We start from the raw sequence: 19,988 nt of genomic DNA on the forward strand, positions 1-19,988 counted from the left end.
AAGAGCTTTATATGTGAGAAGGAGGATCTTAAAATCTATTCTGAATTAAACAGGTAGCCAATGTAGGGAAGCTAAGACAGGAGAGATATGATCTCTCTTTTTAATTCTCATCAGAACTCTAGCTGCAGCATTTTGGACAAGCTGAAGACTTTTAACTACATTCTGTGGACTTCCTGGCAGTAATGAATTACAGTAATCCAGTCTTGATGTAATAAATGCATGAACTAGTTTTTCAGCATCACTCCTGGAAACGATGCTACTAATATCTTAGCAATATTCCGAAGGTGGAAAAAGGAAATCCTACAAACCTGTTTAACGTGGGATTTGAATGACATGTCCTGGTCGAAGATAATACCAAGGTTCCTTACTTAGTTCTCGGAGATTAATGTAATGCCATTCAGGTCAGGTGATTGACTAAGCAATTTCCTTTTCTGGATTTCTGGTCCAAAGACGAGAACTTCTGTCTTGTCTTGATTTAAAAGCAAAAAGTTTAGAGTCATCCAATTTTATATGTCCTCAAGACAAGCCTGTAATCTACCTAACCGATTAGGTTCATCAGGGTCAATGGATAAATATAACTGAGTATCGTCAGCATAACAGTGGAAGTTTATCCCATGCTGTCTAATGATTTTACCAATTGGGACCATATATATAGGAAAAAGAATTGGTCCAAGCACTGAACCCTGTGGTACTCCACAAGTAACCCTGGAGTATGAAGAAGATTTGTCCTGTACATTTACAAAAAGAAATCTATCAGACAGGTAGGTTTCCATCCGAGAGCTCCACAAGCCGACAGCCCGCGCAGCAGACAGGCACCGCTGCAGTCAGAGATGAGACGAGCTGCCGCTGAGGGGAGGGGACCATACCGATAGTCGGAACCCAGCTTCACCAACATGTTATATTTCAACCCATTTTCAAAAATGCAGCGTTATGTTAATTGCACTGGGTTTTACCCTATTACATTTAAATTTCATTGTTGCGCTCAGCGGAGACTCCTTGGACACTCTATTAGTGCAATTAATACCCAGCAAGTCATTTTGTCCAACAATTGCACAAATAATATCCAAAAAGAACGCACAAATGCTACAACTAATGGTCTAAGTTGAGAGACTGAAAATGGCGGAACAGTTTTCAGGCGAGGCCGAGGCTCAGGCTGAGGCCTATCCCCGGAGCTAGCTCTGCTGTCACGTGGGTCTGATGCTCATTAATTATTCAGAATTTTAAGCATTTAATACACTTAAACAGAAGAGTGACAAAAAAAATTCACCCCCCTCAGAGTTGTCATGAGTGTAAACTAGATCTTTTAAACCTAAAACATGTTTTAGTACCAGGCTGTAAACATGTTCATTTCTGCTGTGAAATTAGTATTTTTAACATGGGAGTCACTGAAGATTTGCTTGCTTCTGACACCATCCCCTAGAGGATGAGGGTGTAACTGCAATTTTTGTTACTTCCTGTTTGGCTTCATTTCCAGACCCGAATTACGGGTGCTTGTGTTTAAGTAACAATTGGAACACTGAAATAAAGGTCACAAACTCAAATCTGCAGAGTTAGTAATTTAGTATGTCACTTTTGAGTAACATGAACGTCATAGAAGTCAGTTACTACAACTTTTTCAGGGAAATTAGTTATTTGAACTCACTTTGTTTATGAAGATATGCTGTTAGGCTTGTAGCGTCATGAATGGCCTCTAATTTGTGACAAAGGTCACATTTTCCCAGCTGGGTCAAGCTGAGTCGAACTGTAACTTTGCCCCACAGATTAACCCCTCAGGAGCCGTGATGTCCGCTGAAACAACATCTTTATCTGCTGCTGTTCCGTCCAAAGATGAAGGTCACTTCAAGATTTTACAATAATAATTTTAAATAATAATTTTAATAAACTATTTGACTTTATTACTGTTTATTACAACCATCATAAATAATCTCTTGGTTCAGTATAAATGTATTTTAATTACTGAAATGACTTATTATGCTTTGGGTAATAATAATAATCAAGTAATGTGTGTTCAGTAAACCAGAAGGTCATCTTGCACTTTAACCACCTCACGCAGAGGGTGAATCCAGGGTAAAGTTTAACCACCACGCATGTTCTTTACTTCATGACAACAAGCTTTCCAATGCTGAGAGGGCGTGTTCTGAGGTTTTGTTAAAACCAAATCTCCCGCAGTTGAAAGCCAGTTCTTGAACCATACCAGGAGACGAGGGACAGCCGCCCAAGTCTCTACTAAGCATTCTGTCACGCCGATAGTCTTGCTTCAAATCTGGGACGTAATTTTGGGGGGGGACGGGTGGGACATGTCCCCCCCACTTTTTCTAAAGGCAGTTTTGGTCCCCTGCACTTTTTTCCGTCCTAAAACAATATTACGCTCCATTAAATGGATTTGGTTGAGCACTAGGACCGAAACGGAAACCGGTTTCCTATTAGACCCGCCCAAAAGCTAATCTATTGGCTCTGCTGATACTTGCTAACGTATTATTGGCTGTTGCTGCTGTCACTCAAGTTGTAAACAGTCAGAACGTGCTCACGTTGTTTTGCTAGTTTGGAGCCGCTAGGGAACACCGGTACTGAGTCACATCGTCAACTAGACGCTGTGTAATATCAGAGCTCAGCTCAGCTTCCATTACATAACATGTGAATAAGTGTTCATTTGTGAGTCTTTGGTAGTTAGGCACAGCCAGGAGGCAGCATGTCAAGAAAACGAAAAGTGGATATAAGAGACTTCTTTCAAAGTCAAAACGTAAGTTGGAACATGTGACACCCCTGCATTAAGCTCAGACTCACCTCCTCCTTCACACACATACTCAAAACTAACTTTTACAAACTCATCTCCTCCACATAACTGACTCCTCAGACACAATTTATTCGTATTATTATAATTATTGTTTTATTATTATTACTATTATCATCATAATTATTATTACTAGTAGTAGTGGTAGAAGTGTAACTTCAAAACTTTTATCATTTAACTTTATTGTAAACTTATCTATTGCAATGTATATGTTCACATTAAAAAGCTCTGAAAAATGAACAGTATCATCGTCAACAGATTTTTTTAAGCTTAATGTCAAAGATGTACACTTTTCATTAGATTTATCTTATTTTTTCCATTTATTTTTTGTGTGTTGAAATGCAACAACTGTTTAAACACTTTTAAGGGAAAAACATATTTAATATGTTTTTATACACTCAAATGTTAGGGTGATGATCATGTGTAAAACATTAGTTCAGTATGTCCTCTAACACAGCAAAAGAACAAACGGCCAGATCTCAGGAGGGACCGTTTATGTATAAATAATTTTTATACTTTTGACTAGGCCTGGGAAAGTAACAAATTTTGCTGGACGATATTTTGTCCAACAAATTGTTGATGATAAACGATATCATTGTCAACATTATCTAGACCAAAATAACCACTAATATAATGTTAATATATCATAATAATGCAAGTACACCCTTTAAAATGCAACAAATAAACCTTCATTTAACATTGAAATGTCCAGAACCAGAACTTCTAAATGAATAAAAATAACAAACAAAAATTAAATAAAAAAGGAATCTCACTCCCTGTTAGAAAATGTTGCACCAAAAACAATAAAAAAAGACCCAAAACAATAAATACAATGGCCTATCCATTGTCAACAGCCAAAACTGCACTTCAATAATGATAATAAATAAAAATAATAATAGAGTTGTACATTTTTTAACTTTGATATATATATATATATATATATATATATATAGAGAGAGAGAGAGAGAGAGAGAGAGAGAGAGAGAGAGAGAGAGGATGGAAAATTATTGAGATGGGCACGTGACGTGTCAAGGGGTCTTTACATAACACCCCCCACCCCAAATCCGCACAAGCCTGCTGTGTCCCCCCCACTTCTGAAATCAAAATTTCGTCCCTGCTTCAAATAAACACACCTGTAACCAGCTGACGCAAAACTCCTTCAGAGTTAAGCCAGACGCAAACTCGACACCGTGTACCCTGCGACATCTCTGGACCAGAGAGTCGGTTCCACTCGAGTCTTCTCTACCGAACCGAGTACCCTGAGGCTGACAACACCCTCCTTTGACCTTCGGATCCACACAGAGGGTCGTCTTGCTGGGTGAGGTAGCACACAGATGGTGTCCGATGCTGTTTTCTCTAATAAAGAAGAAAGAAAATATCATTTCTATAGCGCCTCTCAAGATAAAGATCACGAGGCTCTTAAACAACTGAGTTAGCTGCAAAACGTTTTCCATCCAGAACGCGCTTCTCTCTCTGAAAGAAACCTTCTGAGATTCATTCACGCATCCAAAACCTCGCATTTCATTTTAGCTTTTCATTCAGACACAGGTAAAGCTTTCAATTACAAGTTTTAATATCAAGCTGTTTCAAAATGTCTGTTAAAAATTGTCATTTCTAAATTGTCATTTTTAAAAGTGTTAGTAATAAATTCTTAACTTTAAAAACTTGACTTCTTTGAAATGAAAAACAGAATGGTGTATATATTTGGTTATTGAATAAGCAAAGATTCCTACTTTCTGATTCAATAAATAAACTTTTGCTATTAAATTTAATTATCTTAAATCAAACATTAATCTTTGGATTAAATATAGACCAAGCTCGTTGGTGTATGAACTTCTATCGAATATATCAATATCCTAGATATTTATATATGATAGAAGCTTCATTTGCTAACTCGTTTGATCTCTTCAGAATCTAACAAAGCTGATAGCAAACAGCGTTAATTCTAGTATGTAGTTTAACCACGCTACAGGTTTCACAGTGCACAAGAAATATCCAGAGTTTGTTTACTATTATCGTCTATTAATAAACAAACTTGCAGTTCATGCCGACCAGTAATAAACCTTTCTCGGTGGAACTCATTCGCCAAAAAACTTGTTTTACAAGCGAATCAAATCTGAAGTGGATTTACATTTGATCAAATTCTCACACAGGAGTGTAAGACACACATTTGACTGTCTTCATTATGCAGCAGGTTGTGGAGGTTAAAATATTCATTTCTATTGGAGATGTTTGCACTTCATTGCTCTTTTTGTCAGTAGTTGCAGTATTTCTTAATCAAACTGGGTCTGCATTGGGTAGGCTAAAGTTAAACTTCAGCCTATGCCCCTAAAGCACTGTGTGGGAGGATGGACGTTTCAGCAGCCTGGCGGATCTCCAATAGGTAGGGTGGAGGAAGGCCAACACCGGCTGTTCTGGGATTCTCCAAAATTCACAGCTGGGCAATCCGCCACTGTTGCAACATTATATTAGGTCAGTTAACCAGGACTGAAGGCCCAGTTACCAAATACATGGGCCTCAACTGCTAAAATCATCAGTTCCCCCCACGGGGCACCCTGAAGGACGTGGCTGAACACCTTCTCCAAATTCACTAAACAAATGTAGATTGGTTGTGCGAAGTCGCACGCGCTCTACAGGACCACCTAAGGGTATAGAGCTGGTCCAGTGTTCAGACCTGCCAACCTTGTCAAAATGTTTTGAGTACCACTTGTCTGCATTTTTTCCCACACTTTTGCAACTCCATTGCTTTTCACGCTGTAATCTCCTCATTCACAGAATGGAAAATTTTACACACACACACACACACACACACACACACACACACACACACACACACACACACACACACACACACACACACACACACACACACACACACACACACACACACACACACATAGTTTACCTTACCAGAAGAGCAGCGAGTGGCGAACCGGAGGGAGCAGTGGGCAGGATGAAGCAGGGAGGAGGGGGGCGGGGGTGTTACACTATAGGTTAGGCAGGATAGTTTTTCTCTGCCTTTCTACGATGACTGGCTTCTTCATCGCGCTGCTGAGTCATGTTGTCAGTTATGAGTACCACATGTGCATATTTGCCGCAGAACTCAACCCATGTATCCGCAGCTTTTTGCGTAGTTTAGAGGGGTGAGTCGTACCAGCGTAAGTAGATGCCAAATTGCGTACTGGCTACGCAAAATGCGTACAGGTTGGCAGGTCTGAGTGTTCCAAGGCCAGGACGAACACTGTTCCTTCTGAATCTGAGGTTTGACCATCTGACTGACCCTCCTCTCCAGAATCCCTGAACAGACCTTACCAGGGAGGCTCAGGAGTGTGATGCCCCTGTAGTTGGAACACATCCTGTGGTACCCTTGTTTAAATAGGGGGACCACCACCCTGGTCTGCCAGGAGGCAGGCAGAGTTCTTGGTGAGGGTCAGGCGTGAAAATGAGGTCAGGAGGCTATGATCAGGCAGGATGAAAAAGGCTGGACGATTTACTAGCAGGAGCGTTCAATAATCTGGCAGGGTGCTGGTGGTGAACTGAGGAATATATAGCTGGTGAGGCAGGTGTGGCATGAGCTTGATGAGGGGACCAGGTGGGATGCAGGAAGGCTGATGAAGTGGTAGCATGAAGATCAGGACCTGGCAGAATTATGACACAGTTGTTCAACACTGAGGTTCAGGTGAACCCAAGAGTGAATATGGTCCTTAACTCATCAGCTAGGTCTCAAGGGCTTTAAACGGGTAGACACATCTCAGAGGACTGTCTGATGGACAAATGGGATGTTTAAGGTGAGTTTTATGAGGAGTGTAAAACTGAACACGTTAGCCATCAGCAAAATGCGCATTAGGCTAGCTCCTTTTTGACCTTATTTTGTCAGGCTTTGGTGTGACTCCGATTGTGTCTGTGTGTATTGCTGCAGGTCTGGATGGAAACCCAGAAGACATCGCCAAAAGAAAAGAAGAGTTCGGACAGAATGTCATCCCTCCTAAAAAGCCAAAAACCTTTTTGCAGTTAGTTTGGGAGGCCTTGCAGGATGCCACACTCATCATCCTTGAGGTGGCAGCCATTATTTCTCTTGGCCTTTCTTTCTACAGTCCGCCGGTCGAAAAGCAGAGTGAGTATCTCTTCTAGGGTGCATGTGCTGCCCTCACCATAGGTGCTCTACTTATATGGACAGCCGGCTAAAGACCTGACATGACAACATCCTGTAACTGAAGTCCAAAATTCAGAGATGCAGTAATACCTCATGCATTCCCAAAGTTAGATAAGGGAATTCACAGATTTGTTGGAGTCACTAAAAATTGTGATATTTGTTCATTTCTAGAGTTTAATCCTTGGTCATCCTCCCAAAATGTTTTTATTTCCTTTTATGGTAGTTTGGTTGTGAGGATATTTTTCACATACCGCCATTTTTGAGATGATGAAACACAAAAGTACGAGGTACTATGATGTAATACTCATAGGACATGAATTTTATTTCAACAACACTGTGCATCTCTTCTCAAAGTTTTCTGTTTGTTATCATCCATTTAACTTTGTGTGTAAACCTTATCATCAGATAAGAAATGGTGCCACAGAAAACCTTTAACTAAACTTAGACAGCTACAAAATGGGTCTCCATGCTGAAAGGAAGGGCTGTCAAAGGTGTTAATGTGGTTGTCGTTTCTGCTCAGGCTGCAGCACATCAGTGGGTGGCGTGGAGGAGGAGGGCGAGACAGAGACCGGATGGATTGAGAGCGCTGCCATCCTCCTCTCGGTGGTGTGTGTGGTGCTTGTGACAGCCTTTAACGACTGGAGCAAGGAGAAGCAGTTCAGAGGTCTTCAGAGCCGCATCGAGCAGGAGCAGAAGTTCACTGTGGTCCGAGGGGGTCAGGTGGTCCAGATCAAAGTGTCTGAGATAGTTGTTGGAGACATCGCACAAATCAAATATGGTGAGAAGAAGAAGAAATGATCTTTTACTTCTTGCACACCAGCCCTTCTGGCTGAACGTCGCTCACCGATGGAAGAACACCTCTCATGCTGGCATTTCACCTCCAGAATTAAAAATCCTCAGCAACACCAAATCATGGAACTACGGCACATTCCTACATGTTGCAATGCTGCCGATAAAAGTGTTTCTCTATCTTATCAACTTTCTCCAGGCGTGTTTTCTGCATGGGTGTAATCATGTCATTGGAACGATTAGGGGCTGGAACATAGGAGCATAACTAGTACGCTTTGAAGTCATCGATTTTTGTGCACTGGCACTTTCGGTGAGAGGGTGAGTCAGCTTTGGTGTGCATGGTCGTTTATGTCTGCATTTCCACCTGTGCATGTCAGGAGGCTGGAATGAGGATGACGGTGGAGTGAGGTTGGGATTGAAAGGCGCTGTTCACGAAATCTTGCAGCAGAATCAAAATAGCGCTCACTTGCCACGGAAGGCTAAACATGAGAGAAACTAACACTAACATTTAACTGCACCTCTTCCATCAAGCGCCCAAACGCCCAGTTGAGCCTTCGTGCTCATGGATACTAAGACCATGTACACACGTAGCTGACTTTTTCTGAAACCAAACGTCATCCCCCGCTCATCTAAAAAAAAACTTGGGTCCACACGACCTCCTTTTCAGCTAAGCACCAGTAGATTGTGAAGCACATTCATAGGCATGCCAAGCCTGTAAGTGGCAATAATTCCCCAAATCTTTGACATCTTTGCTGAAAAACATTCCTTGAATTGTGAAGCACACTGAATTGCCTCTATGTTTGATATGTGCTCTATAAATCAAGCTGCCTTGCCTTGATGATGGTCCACATCGCATGTTTTGTGGGATGCCCAGCTAGCTTGCACATAAGAATATCATAAAGGTGCATAAATGTTGTTCACAGATCATTTAATAAGTGACCCACACTTGTGTGGCGCCTTTCAGAGTCAGAGGACTCCAAAGAGCTTTACACTACGGTGTATCATTCATGCATTCATACACACATTCACACACTGGTGGTGCCCTGGGGTGCACTGACAGAGAAGCAGCACTGTTACCACCAGCCCCTTCGATCACCACCAGCAGGAAGGCGGGTTAAGGTTGTTCAAGAACACGACTGTTACAGACGTTGCTTAAACCTCCAACCCTCCAGTTACCGGAGAGGCACTTAACTCCTCTGCCTTCATCCGGTATCAGTACTGACAATGGATCGTTTTACAATTTAAGAATTGATAAACTATTTTTTGTCTATAACTGATCCATCCATCTATTTTCTTTACCCGCTTATCCACGCAGGGTCTTCGGGGGGCTGGTGCCTATCTCCAGCAAGCTCCGGACAGGCGGGGTAAACCCTGGACAGGTTTCCAGTCCATCGCAGGACAACACAGCGACACACAGGACAAACGATTATCACACACACACTCGCACCTAAGGACAATTTAGAGAGACCAATTAATCAGACAGTCGTGTTTTTGGACGGTGGGAGGAACCCGGAGAACCCGGAGAGAACCCACGCATGCACAGGGAGAACATGCAGACTCCATGCAGAGAGGCCCAGGCTGGGATGTGACCCCAGGACCTCCTTGCTGCAAGGCACCAGCGCTAACCACTGCATCACTGTGCAGCCCTCATTCACTGATTTTTGAATTGTTTAGCTTGACGTTTAAAATGGCTATAAATGGTTATAATGCTAATGCTACCTGTATACAAGCTGGTTTTCTGTTTTTCTTTCGTTTCTGTTCTATCTACCTATGATACAGCTACAGTGTTGTTTTCTTCTACTGCTTTAACTGATCCAGAGTAAGGTTTCCACCAGTATGAGGGGATGCTGGTCCGGTCTGATCTGTTTTCACGGCTGGTTGTTGCTGTTCGTTCAAATCAGATCAGCCAAGGTGCTAGTGTCAGATCTGAAAGGGCCCTGAGATGCTCCTTCCTCGTCTGGGTCATGTGATTGACCTGTCACCAGAAATAGACCTTAACAGATCTTCAACAACCTTTAGCTTTTCACTTTTTAGTGAATGCCGGTCACAACTTTCTGAAAACAAGGAGAATGCAAGAAACGCAAATAGCTTTAAGAAGGTAAACAATACAAGTTCTAAACAATCGTGTTGTTTAAGAGACACCATCTAATTTTGTCTTCATCTTAGACTGAGACACAGCGTGACTTTACTTAGCTAGAAGTGCTGGATGATGTAACTATGATGTTACATAAGAATGTTAGGAGGGCATGCTGTTCCAACCGCTGTGCTGCTGTTCCAGGTGACCTCCTCCCGGCTGACGGCATCCTGATTCAGGGCAACGACCTGAAGATTGATGAAAGCTCTCAGACTGGAGAGTCTGACCATGTGAAAAAGAGTCTGGACAAAGACCCCATGTTGCTTTCAGGTGCATCATTTATTTTCTCGATCACAGTCAAGTTCGATAGGTCCTAAGCTCACCACACAGCTTCAGCCACAGAGATAAAACACATCACTTCCTGTCGTTAATGCGTTAGAGGTTGAGTCTGAGTTCCAACTGCTTGGTACATATGGTGTGTGTGTGTGTGTGTGTGTGTGTGTGTGTGTGTGTGTGTGTGTGTGTGTGTGTGCGTGCGCACGCGCGCAACATATTTTCACTCCCAATGCATTGAAAAATGATGCTGGGTTTCACCGATTTATGACCTTTACCGTCTCGCTATTTAACCTTCCCCTCACCCCCACCCTAACCTTGCGCATTCAGAACTTTGTTCTAAGTTGTAACATTCCTCTCCAACACGGTTGTTAGATATTTTTAATGTATTACCGTCTTAAATGTACCTTCTTATGTAGTCATATGTTAATAAGTAAGCCACAGAGGGCTTTCTCCTTCTCTCTTACAGTGGAATGTGGCTGATAAGCCCTGATGTTTGTCTGGTATGTTGTGGGGGTTGGTGAAATAGCCTGCCTAATAGGTATCCACGGTTACTGAGTTTCTTGCTGTCAGTCATAAATTAAGACTTCCTTTGGGAAGGCTCTGCTTGGCAACAGGAAAAGCTAGCAGGCTTAATGAGTCACTTGCAACTTGAGACTTCCTTTTTAGAAGGTCCCGCCTTAGATAGAAACAACAGTGTAGGGCTGCAGCTATCGAATATTTTTGTAATCGAGTACTCTTTCGAATCTTTTATCGATTAATCGAGTATTCTATCGAATCTTTTATTGATTAATAGAGTACTCTAATAAATGACCCTTTTGTGTTTGTTAACCATTATATCAAATAGCAAGTTATAAAATATGAAAGACCTCTTGAAATGAGCAAGCAGTTGCCAGTTATTCTTCAAGTTTTATTCAAAATTAGTTTTCAAAACTTTAGCACTTCAACTTTACTTCACAGTAAACAAATGCGAGCGGCTGCGGCCCAAACAGCACCAGAACCGCTCACGGCGCATGCGCAAACATGTCTCGCCAGCTATTTCCCTATTAACACACGTCCGTTTTAATTTCTACACTTTTTTTCTCACAATAACAAGGATTGTCTAGAAAGCATGTTTGCCATGATTGTCAAGTTACACTGATCACAGAACATTTATTTAGTTTCTTTCAGTTTCCTCTCATAAAAACCTGTGTCCTCCTGCAGCAACCCCGAGGGACAGCAGACATCAATAACAACACAATAAAAAGTCTGACGTGTTGTATAAAAACTGCTATTTTTAGCACATTTTAAGACCGACATGGTGCAACCAGACTCATAGTGTGAGCTGAAACTGAGTGCTACAAACGTAAAAGTTGCACAGTGTCCGCAGAATATATAGCGGATCTCTGAGTCCGCTTGCAGAAGTGACATTTACATGTGGATGTTTCCTGGTCAGGTGCTGCAGCATCGAGGATGTGGTGTTGTGGTAGGCTACATCCATTTTACAGTATTTACACTGGACTACGTTTTCCACCTTACGACGTGAAAAATGCTCCCACACCTTTGACATTTCCTGTCTTTTTCGCACTCCACTAGGGTCCACGTTGTCCGCCATGGCTTAAGAGAAAGTTGTTACATTCGCTACTCGCGTGTGCATTCAGTGCAGTATGTATGTGCGTCACTTATTTCGGTCCGGGTGAAACATGACCTCGGGTGATTGCAAAGCCATGAATTAATTAAACATGAATTAAACGAAGCCTCGATGCGGAGAATTTGACTCAAGGATTTTTTGTACTGGAATTATTCGAGGTACTCGAGGAATCATTTCAGCCCTACAACAGTGTTTGTTATTCGTTAAATGTGGACAGTGATGTATGGTCCTTTGTCTCTGTCTGCCTGTGATTCAATAAAACCAGCTGTGGTGCAGAGGGGAGGCCAGAGTTGATCGGATGAGGGCCTGACAGGCTCCCGCCCTGTCTCTCTCACCAGCTGTACCAAGCATAAAAACCTACTGGCTTCCTCTCCTGTGTGGTGTTTCAATTCAGGGTTCCTTTCAGTGTTAAGTTTCAGGATTTAAAAAATACCCAACAATGGTTAACGGGAAGTGTAGAATAAGGTTAAGGATGGGGTGAGGGGAAGGTTAAATAGCAAGAGGTTAGAGGTTAAATGTTCTTGAAATGTGGGTTTTACCACAGGCGTCGGAAAACGGCTTGCGACGGAAAATGGCTTGCAACGCGTTGGGAAAAAAAGCGCTTAGTCACCCAGCATCTGTTTTTGATGCTTTGGGAGTGTGTGTGTGTGTGTGTGTGTGTGTGTGTGTGTGTGAGTGCGTGCGTGCGTGTGTGTCTGCTCTGTCTTCTCGATCCCCAGTGAGTCATGGTGGATGGCTGCTTATACTGAGCCGGGATTCTCTGGAGGTTTCTTCCTGTTAAAAGGGAGTTTTCCTCTCCACTGTCGCTGCATGCTTGCTTAGTATGAGGACTGTTGTAAAGACTCTGACACTAATCAGTGACTTGATGCAACCTGCTGGGTTCCCTACATGGATGTAATTTTCACTTTAGAAGTGGGGGGGGGGGACTGGGGGGGGGGTATCTTTACAGTTTGCTCTAATGGGAAACAGGCTTCAACACAAACGGTTGTCTTCCGCTTGGTACTAGAGCTCAACCAGTGTTAATTTAACATAGCGTAATATTGTTTTTGGATGGTAAGAAGTGCAGGGGTCAAAACTTGACTTTGCAAGGGGGGGGGGGCATGTCCCCCCCCCCCTCCACCCCCCCCAAAAAAATTCCGTCCATGGTTCCTTATATAGGATACCTTAATGAACTGAACTTAATTTGAATATTTATTTTGTGAAGAGCCTTGAGACGACTCTTGTCATTATGAATCTATAAATAAACTGAATTGAACTAAATAAATTGCAAGATTTATTTTGCAATATTTTAAATGAAATGTACCATGTAAGAAAATAAACAGGGATTCTTGCATTTAAAATCCAGAAATAAAGAAAATGAGACAAAAAATTTACACCAAATAATTGAAAAACACTTAGATATGATTTTATGAAAATGGCCTGGCTTCAGCATACAGAGGTTCATAGTTACTAGACTGAATTATTTGCATGTGTGGTTTATGATGCAATGCATTTTGGGATACCTTGCTGCCCCACAGAAGGATGTGTTATTGCATCCTCAGCACAATGGGCGGAGCCAGAACACATCTGGGAACTTTACAATGATACGTATTTAGGATGGTAACGTTGATACAGTCAATAACATTTCACAAGTACACGAGTACACAGGTACGCAAGTTAAGACAAGTGTGCATATTGAGAAATGACCAAAGAAGAGGTTCATCTTACCTTCTTGTCTTTGAAACAACTCAAATGGCTGCACGAGCACCTGTGCTGTTTTTATTAAAGGTAAAACTGTAACGTTTCTCACCACACTCTCTCAGGAACCCATGTGATGGAGGGCTCTGGGAAGATGCTGGTCACCGCCGTGGGTGTGAACTCCCAGACTGGAATTATCTTCGCTCTGATTGGTTCCAGTGATGATGGTGATGTGGATGGTGAGGACAAAAAGGACAAGAAGAAGGATGACAGGGGAAAAAAGGACAGGAAAGACAAGAAAAGTAAGTTTTTGAGAAGTACACATGTCCCCTGACCCAGATAGTAAATGGTAAAATGGCCAATATTCATAAAACACCTTCTAGAGTTGTCGGTTAATTTGCTGCAGCAACACCACTCTGACTGACTGGGTTACTGGGCTAAACTGGGCTGAGGATGCCGAGACAGTCCCTGGCACACGTAGGCCTCCATAGTCTTCTACAGTCCAACATGACAGTCACTGGCTAGACAACGGCTTCCCTGTATGACCTCGGGGCCTCATTTACCAACCGTACTTATGCACAGATCTGTGCTGTGATGTGATTCTGCTTGAGACGCGTTAGATAAAAGAACGTTTCTGGATTATTATTAAGGATTTGTCAGAGCTCATCTCTGGAGTAAATACGGTTAAGTGAGCACGCTGACAGGAGATCCGCCTGGAGCTGTGCTGGGATTTGGGATTTGTTGTGGAGAAACAGATAAACCTCACAAATATGATTCCAGGTCATATTCTATTTTGTCTTGTTCACGAGTGAGGGTAGGGATCGGGAGATCGACAGGCGGATTGGTTCAGCGTCTGCAGTGATGCGGGCGCTGAACCAATCTGTCGTGGTGAAGGGGGAGCTGAGCCAGAAAGCCAGGCTCTCGATTTACCGGTCGATCTACGTCCCAATCCTCACCTATGGCCATGAGCTTTGGGTAATGACCGAAAGAACGAGATCGCGAATACAAGCGGCCGAAATGAGTTTCCTCCGTAGGGTGGCCGGGCTCAGCCGTACAGATAGGGTGAGGAGCTCGGACATTCAGGAGGGACTCGGAGTAGAACCGCTGCTCCTCCGGATCGAAAGGAGTCAGTTGAGGTTGTTTGGGCATCTGGTCAGGATGCCTCCTGGACGCCTCCCCGGGGAGGTGTTTCGGGCATGTCCTGCCGGCAGGAGGCCCCCGGGTTGACCCAGGACACGTTGGAGAGGTTGCATCTCCAATCTGGTCCGGGAACGCCTTGGGGTCCTGCCGGAGGAGCTGGTGGACAAGGCCGGGGAGAGGACGGTCTGGAGCTCCCTAGTTGGGATGCTGCCCCCGCGACCCGGACCCGTATAAGCGGAGGAGGACGACGATGAGACGACGATGACGAGAACCCCCCAGAACCTCCTCTCCTCCCCGATCACACACGCGTTGTCAAGGTAACCAGACTGGATGACAGCATAGAGGCTGCACTCAGACATTTACGAATAAAACGAACACCATCCAGAATGACTCCTTAAATGTAAAATGTAAACGAGAACCCGTTACTCTACGATTTACCAAATTAAAGTTATTTATTTATTCCTGACAGGAACCTCTCCTCTGTCCCAACCACCTTTATAAACTCTGGAACTTATTTGGCACTTTGGCAGCAAGTGTCTCAAGTTTTCTTTTCTTCCGGGTACAATGCAGGAACCCCCTCACGAGATGAGGAAGAAGCGTGACCAAATATGGTTAAATGAGGGCGTTTCCGTCTGTAAATGACTAAGAATGGACACGAGCACCTGGGTACACACAGGTGGGATTTATCTTCAGATGAATGTGGAGGAACGTGTACGAGAAGCCACCGCATGTTTCATAAATCAGGATTTTGATCATACGAACATTCTAAACTTCTTTCATAAGAACGAATTTAGGAATATTTCTACAAACGTTTGATGAATGAGGCCCCTGGAGACCAGCACACAGGAATCCTTTGTCCTGCATGGACAAGCTTAAAGCTCCTACTGTACCACATGTAGCTGATTTCACTCTCATCACAAACTAGTGAATGACAAACCAGGAACTCTAGTGGGCAACATTTGTGTGAGGACTAAGCTTGGGCTCAAAAACAAGGTTGAAGGAGCAGTGTTCAGGTATATCATCTGGGGAAATATGCCAACTGGAAATATGAACCAACAGACCATGCAACTCACCTACCCTTTAACTGATGTTAGTGTCAGCAGCAGGATGTTTTTTAGGGATGTTATGTCTATGCACTAAATGGGCTCAAATACAGACAAAACAGACCTCCATGCAAATCCCATGCAAGTAAGAGAAGATCCACGACTGGAAGCAGGCAACAAGCCCTTCCTAATTAACTTCCTAATTAGAGGATGCTGCCTAACCAGCACATTACCAAAGCATGCAGTCCAAACACAGTCCAACAGATTCTGCAGGACAACCCCAGGTTCAAAGCAGAATAAAGAAACTTCAGACTTTCTTTGACTTGCATGAACCAAGCACAGTGAGCCAGCCACTCAGGAGGTGGGATCTGACCAGACGCCTGTGACACTTGTACCAGCATGATATAATAATCACTCACAATCTCTGCTCACTCACTCTGTTTTGAGCTGATGTTCCCTGGTTGAGCAGAGGGAATACATGCAGTGCATCTGCTCACTGATGCACCAGGGCATCCACTCCTAATGGCTTGGCCTTGTTTCTCACTCAACAGAACAGAATACTCTGCACTTTGCCAAATTTCTCCTGTACCTCACAAACCCTTTCAGAGTTGAGCCTCTATTCCCCACTCAGTGGATTTCCCCTTCAGAGTAAATCCTGCTGTCTACTGTGTTGGTGGTGTGTGCTGGCATCATCAGGCTGTGTGCCTATGTTGGTTCATACCCATGCACAGTTGGTTTTTCTACTGTATGCGTCTTGATCAAGACGGGACGATTCTGTAGCGGTGGTGGGGACTGTTTGAGTTCCAGAACGTGTAGCCATTAGTTCCAGGTAACTTATGGGGGCAGCATGGAGAGTTGGAAAATCCATATGTGGCAGAGGAGTTCAATGCCCACCTTGTAACCAGAGTGTTGCAGGTTCGCATCCCATCTGTTGCAATTATTGTGGATGAATGAATGGTTGGATGGAGGGACCTGCTGTGCCTGTGTTTGACAGCTTTGCCTCTGTCAGTGCACCCCAGGGCAGCTGTGGCTACATCACCACCATTTGTGAATGGGTGAATGAGTGGTTAGTTGTTAAGTGCCTTGGGAGGCATCAAACACAGGCCAGTTACCATTATTTACCAGTTAAACACTCTGATTCATTCAAGTTAAGATTCATCCAGGAAACAGCACAGAACGTCTTTACTAGTAGGACCTAACTCTTAGCATTAGCAACTCCACCACATGGCAGAACTCCTTCAGGCTTGAGCTATTAGATAAAACATCAATAGTGGTAGAGCTATGTTGTTGTTATCCAATCAGAGAAGAGATGTCCAAATATCAGGAAATAAAACTCAAATTCTGTTGTCTGAAGCTTTTTTTTGCTCTGACTGAATTCTCCATGCTGAAACAGGCACACCAGAGCTAGAGTATGACTTACACAGCATTCAGTATTCAGTCCTACTAGAGACAACTGCAAATGTATTTAAAATGTGAGTGAAGGACCTCTTTAAAACAATCGTTACAATGATAATTGTTAATTAGTTATGTGACAAATCAGATTTCATAGAGAAAATGTTTATCCTTTAAAGTGACAATGTGCAGTTTTTACCATTAATCTATGTAAATATTCATTGAAATGTTGTTGTAAATGAATAAAAGATGAACAGTTGTTGAAAAATATTGGCGGTATCATAACATAAAACCATAAAGTTCTGTTATAAAATACATGGGAGTGGGTGTGAGTGTCTAGGGGACGCCATATTGGATGTCATGTTTCCTTCTACGGAAGCCCGTTAGGACAGAATGCATTTACTGATTTGTAACAAATAGTTACAAAACTTTCACCAATAGTAAGCATTTTGTTTTACACATTTAACTCTTCACTCATTGCCAGAGATGAAAGGGAGTCTAATGTTCTTGTCATTTTGCTGGAGGTTGTGCTCCCAGGGATTTTTTACCTTAATGGCCATCCGATGGTAAGGTTTTATTTGAACACAAAAGTACTGCTTGCTTGCAATGATTTAGGTATGTACTGCCCACTATCACCAGGGAAAATACACACTGTCACTTTCAAAAATGTAGAGGGAAAAATGAAGGCCTGCAAAGGTTTATAGAAACACAACCACTTTGCTTTGAAACTCAAACATCTGCATTAAGTCTAGAAAATATTTAGTCTAATGCATAAAGTCTGTGAGCTGATATCTACGTTATTGTGGTGGGTTCCTTTAGCACCAGTCACTCTCAGTTTCTTTTCTTTTACAGGTAAAAAAGATGGAAGAAGCAAAAAAGGTAGGAATGGATGGATGGATGGATGGATGGATGGATGGATGGATGGTTGAATGGTTGGATGGATGGTTAGGTGAATGAATGGATGGTTAGATAGATGGAAGGATGGTTGCATGGTTGGATGGATAGTTAGATGGATGGATGGATAGTTGGATGGATGGAAGGTTAGATGGATGAATGGTTAGATGGATGGGTGGTTGGATGGATGGTTAGGTGGATGAATGGATGGTTAGATTGATGAATGGATGTTAGATGGAAGGATCAATGGTCAGATGGATGGATGGTTGAATGGTTGGATGGATGGTTAGGTGGATGAATGGATGGTTAGATTGATGAATGGATGTTAGATGGAAGGATCAATGGTCAGATGGATGGATGGTTGAATGGTTGGATGGATGGTTAGGTGGATGAATGGATGGTTAGGTGGATGAATGGATGGTTAGATTGAGGGATGAATGGTTAGATGGATGGGTGGTTGAATGGTTGGATGGATGGTTAGGTGGATGAATGGATGGTTAGATTGATGAATGGGTGTTAGATGGAAGGATCAATGGTCAGATGGATGGATGGTTGAATGGTTGGATGGATGGTTAGGTGGATGAATGGATGGTTAGATTGATGAGTGGATGTTAGATGGAAGGATCAATGGTCAGATGGATGGATGGTTGAATGGTTGGATGGATGGTTAGGTGGATGAATGGATGGTTAGATGGATGAATGGATGGTTAGATGGAGGGATGAATGGTTAGATGGATGGATGGTTGAATGGTTGGATGGATGGTTAGGTGGATGAATGGATGGTTAGATGGATGTGTAGAAGGTAAATATTGTTGCGTTTAAGCTTAATATATTACCTTTACTTATGACCAATAAGATGTAATATTCTATATAAATATAGAATATCAACATGCTTGGTCTTTGGATGTTTAATCAGAAGATTCTAGGATTCTTTGCTTTTTCCAGCGATCAAACACACTTCGTATCAATTCAGACAGAGTCATGTTTATAAAAGATAAGAAATTTATTTTCTAAACAAATAAAGCAGTTAACCAAAGCTACTGTGATGGATGAGTCTAAGTGGATGGGATGTGATGTGTGGTGATTGAATGGTGTGTGTTCATCAGAACCTTGTATCTAGAAGAACTGAGTTCTGGGCGTGAAAAGTTTGCATTAAGCTATGAAGTTGGTTCTTATCAAAATGGCATCAGACGCAATCATACTGTGTTCTACCTCACCCTTTTTGGAGACCCTCTTCGCGGATCCGGAGGTCAGGGAGGTCAGATGACCTCTGGGCACCCAGGTCCAGTAGACTGACCGCAGTACAGACTTCTCCAGTTCAGAGATGTCGCCAGGCATACAGGTTGGAACTAGTTTGCGTCTAGAAGGACTCTTAAGGAGTCGGAACTGTATCAGCTTTGTTCTGCAGGAACCGTTTGCTGTGTCAGCTTCAGCGTGTAGCAGGGTTTTTGACAGCTTGTCAAAAATGCTCTGGGTTAAAGAGGGTTCGCTCCGGATGGCCTATCCGTAGATTTCTCTAGAACTGACTCACCGTCAAGTGAGCTCTGTTTTAATATTCTCATATTATGATTTCTTGGCCAACCGGGACGTGCCATGTTAAGGGGTGTTAACAACAAACCCTCAGAACATCACGTCTTCTTTCAGATACAGGATTCTCTGATTTGTGGCTAAGAAAATATCTGTGTGATGACGTTTTACTTAACTTTAATTTATCTCTAATGAACCTTGTGTCTGAGTGTAGATAATGATTCACTTGTCATATCAGACATTACTGATCATCATATATATAAATCTTTCAGTGTAATTCCATTTTTGAGCGTCAGCTCCGAATATGTTTGCAGCCGCAACCGAAACGTCAGCAAGGTAAAGAAAAACCTTATCTGTGTTTAAAAAAGAGCCAAAAATGGAATTTAAAGACAAACACAGCAAGAACATACAAAATATGTTTCAATGTAATAAAAACATTCATTTCAAACTTCAGCAATTCAAGCACAGATTAATCAACCTTATTAATTTAAGCACAGATTAATCAAGACATTATTTTCATTCATTTAACATTTGTTCATTTCATT

At 42.6% G+C, this 19,988-nt stretch overlaps 1 protein-coding gene across 1 annotated transcript in view; it reads left to right on the forward strand.

The window, feature by feature from the left end:
- LOC107396072 (plasma membrane calcium-transporting ATPase 1) overlaps positions 1 to 19,988 on the forward strand; it is a 76,951-nt gene that overhangs the window by 19,865 nt on the left and 37,098 nt on the right. Inside the window, exons 3-7 of the mRNA XM_015975601.3 lie at positions 6,711 to 6,905; positions 7,465 to 7,722; positions 10,012 to 10,137; positions 13,573 to 13,749; positions 17,875 to 17,901. Of these exons, the coding sequence (XP_015831087.1) occupies positions 6,711 to 6,905; positions 7,465 to 7,722; positions 10,012 to 10,137; positions 13,573 to 13,749; positions 17,875 to 17,901 (783 nt within the window). The remainder of the gene's footprint in view (positions 1 to 6,710; positions 6,906 to 7,464; positions 7,723 to 10,011; positions 10,138 to 13,572; positions 13,750 to 17,874; positions 17,902 to 19,988) is intronic.

The sequence above is a fragment of the Nothobranchius furzeri genome, chromosome 14 (assembly GCF_043380555.1).
Source record: "Nothobranchius furzeri strain GRZ-AD chromosome 14, NfurGRZ-RIMD1, whole genome shotgun sequence".
In the NCBI taxonomy this organism is placed as follows: domain Eukaryota; kingdom Metazoa; phylum Chordata; class Actinopteri; order Cyprinodontiformes; family Nothobranchiidae; genus Nothobranchius; species Nothobranchius furzeri.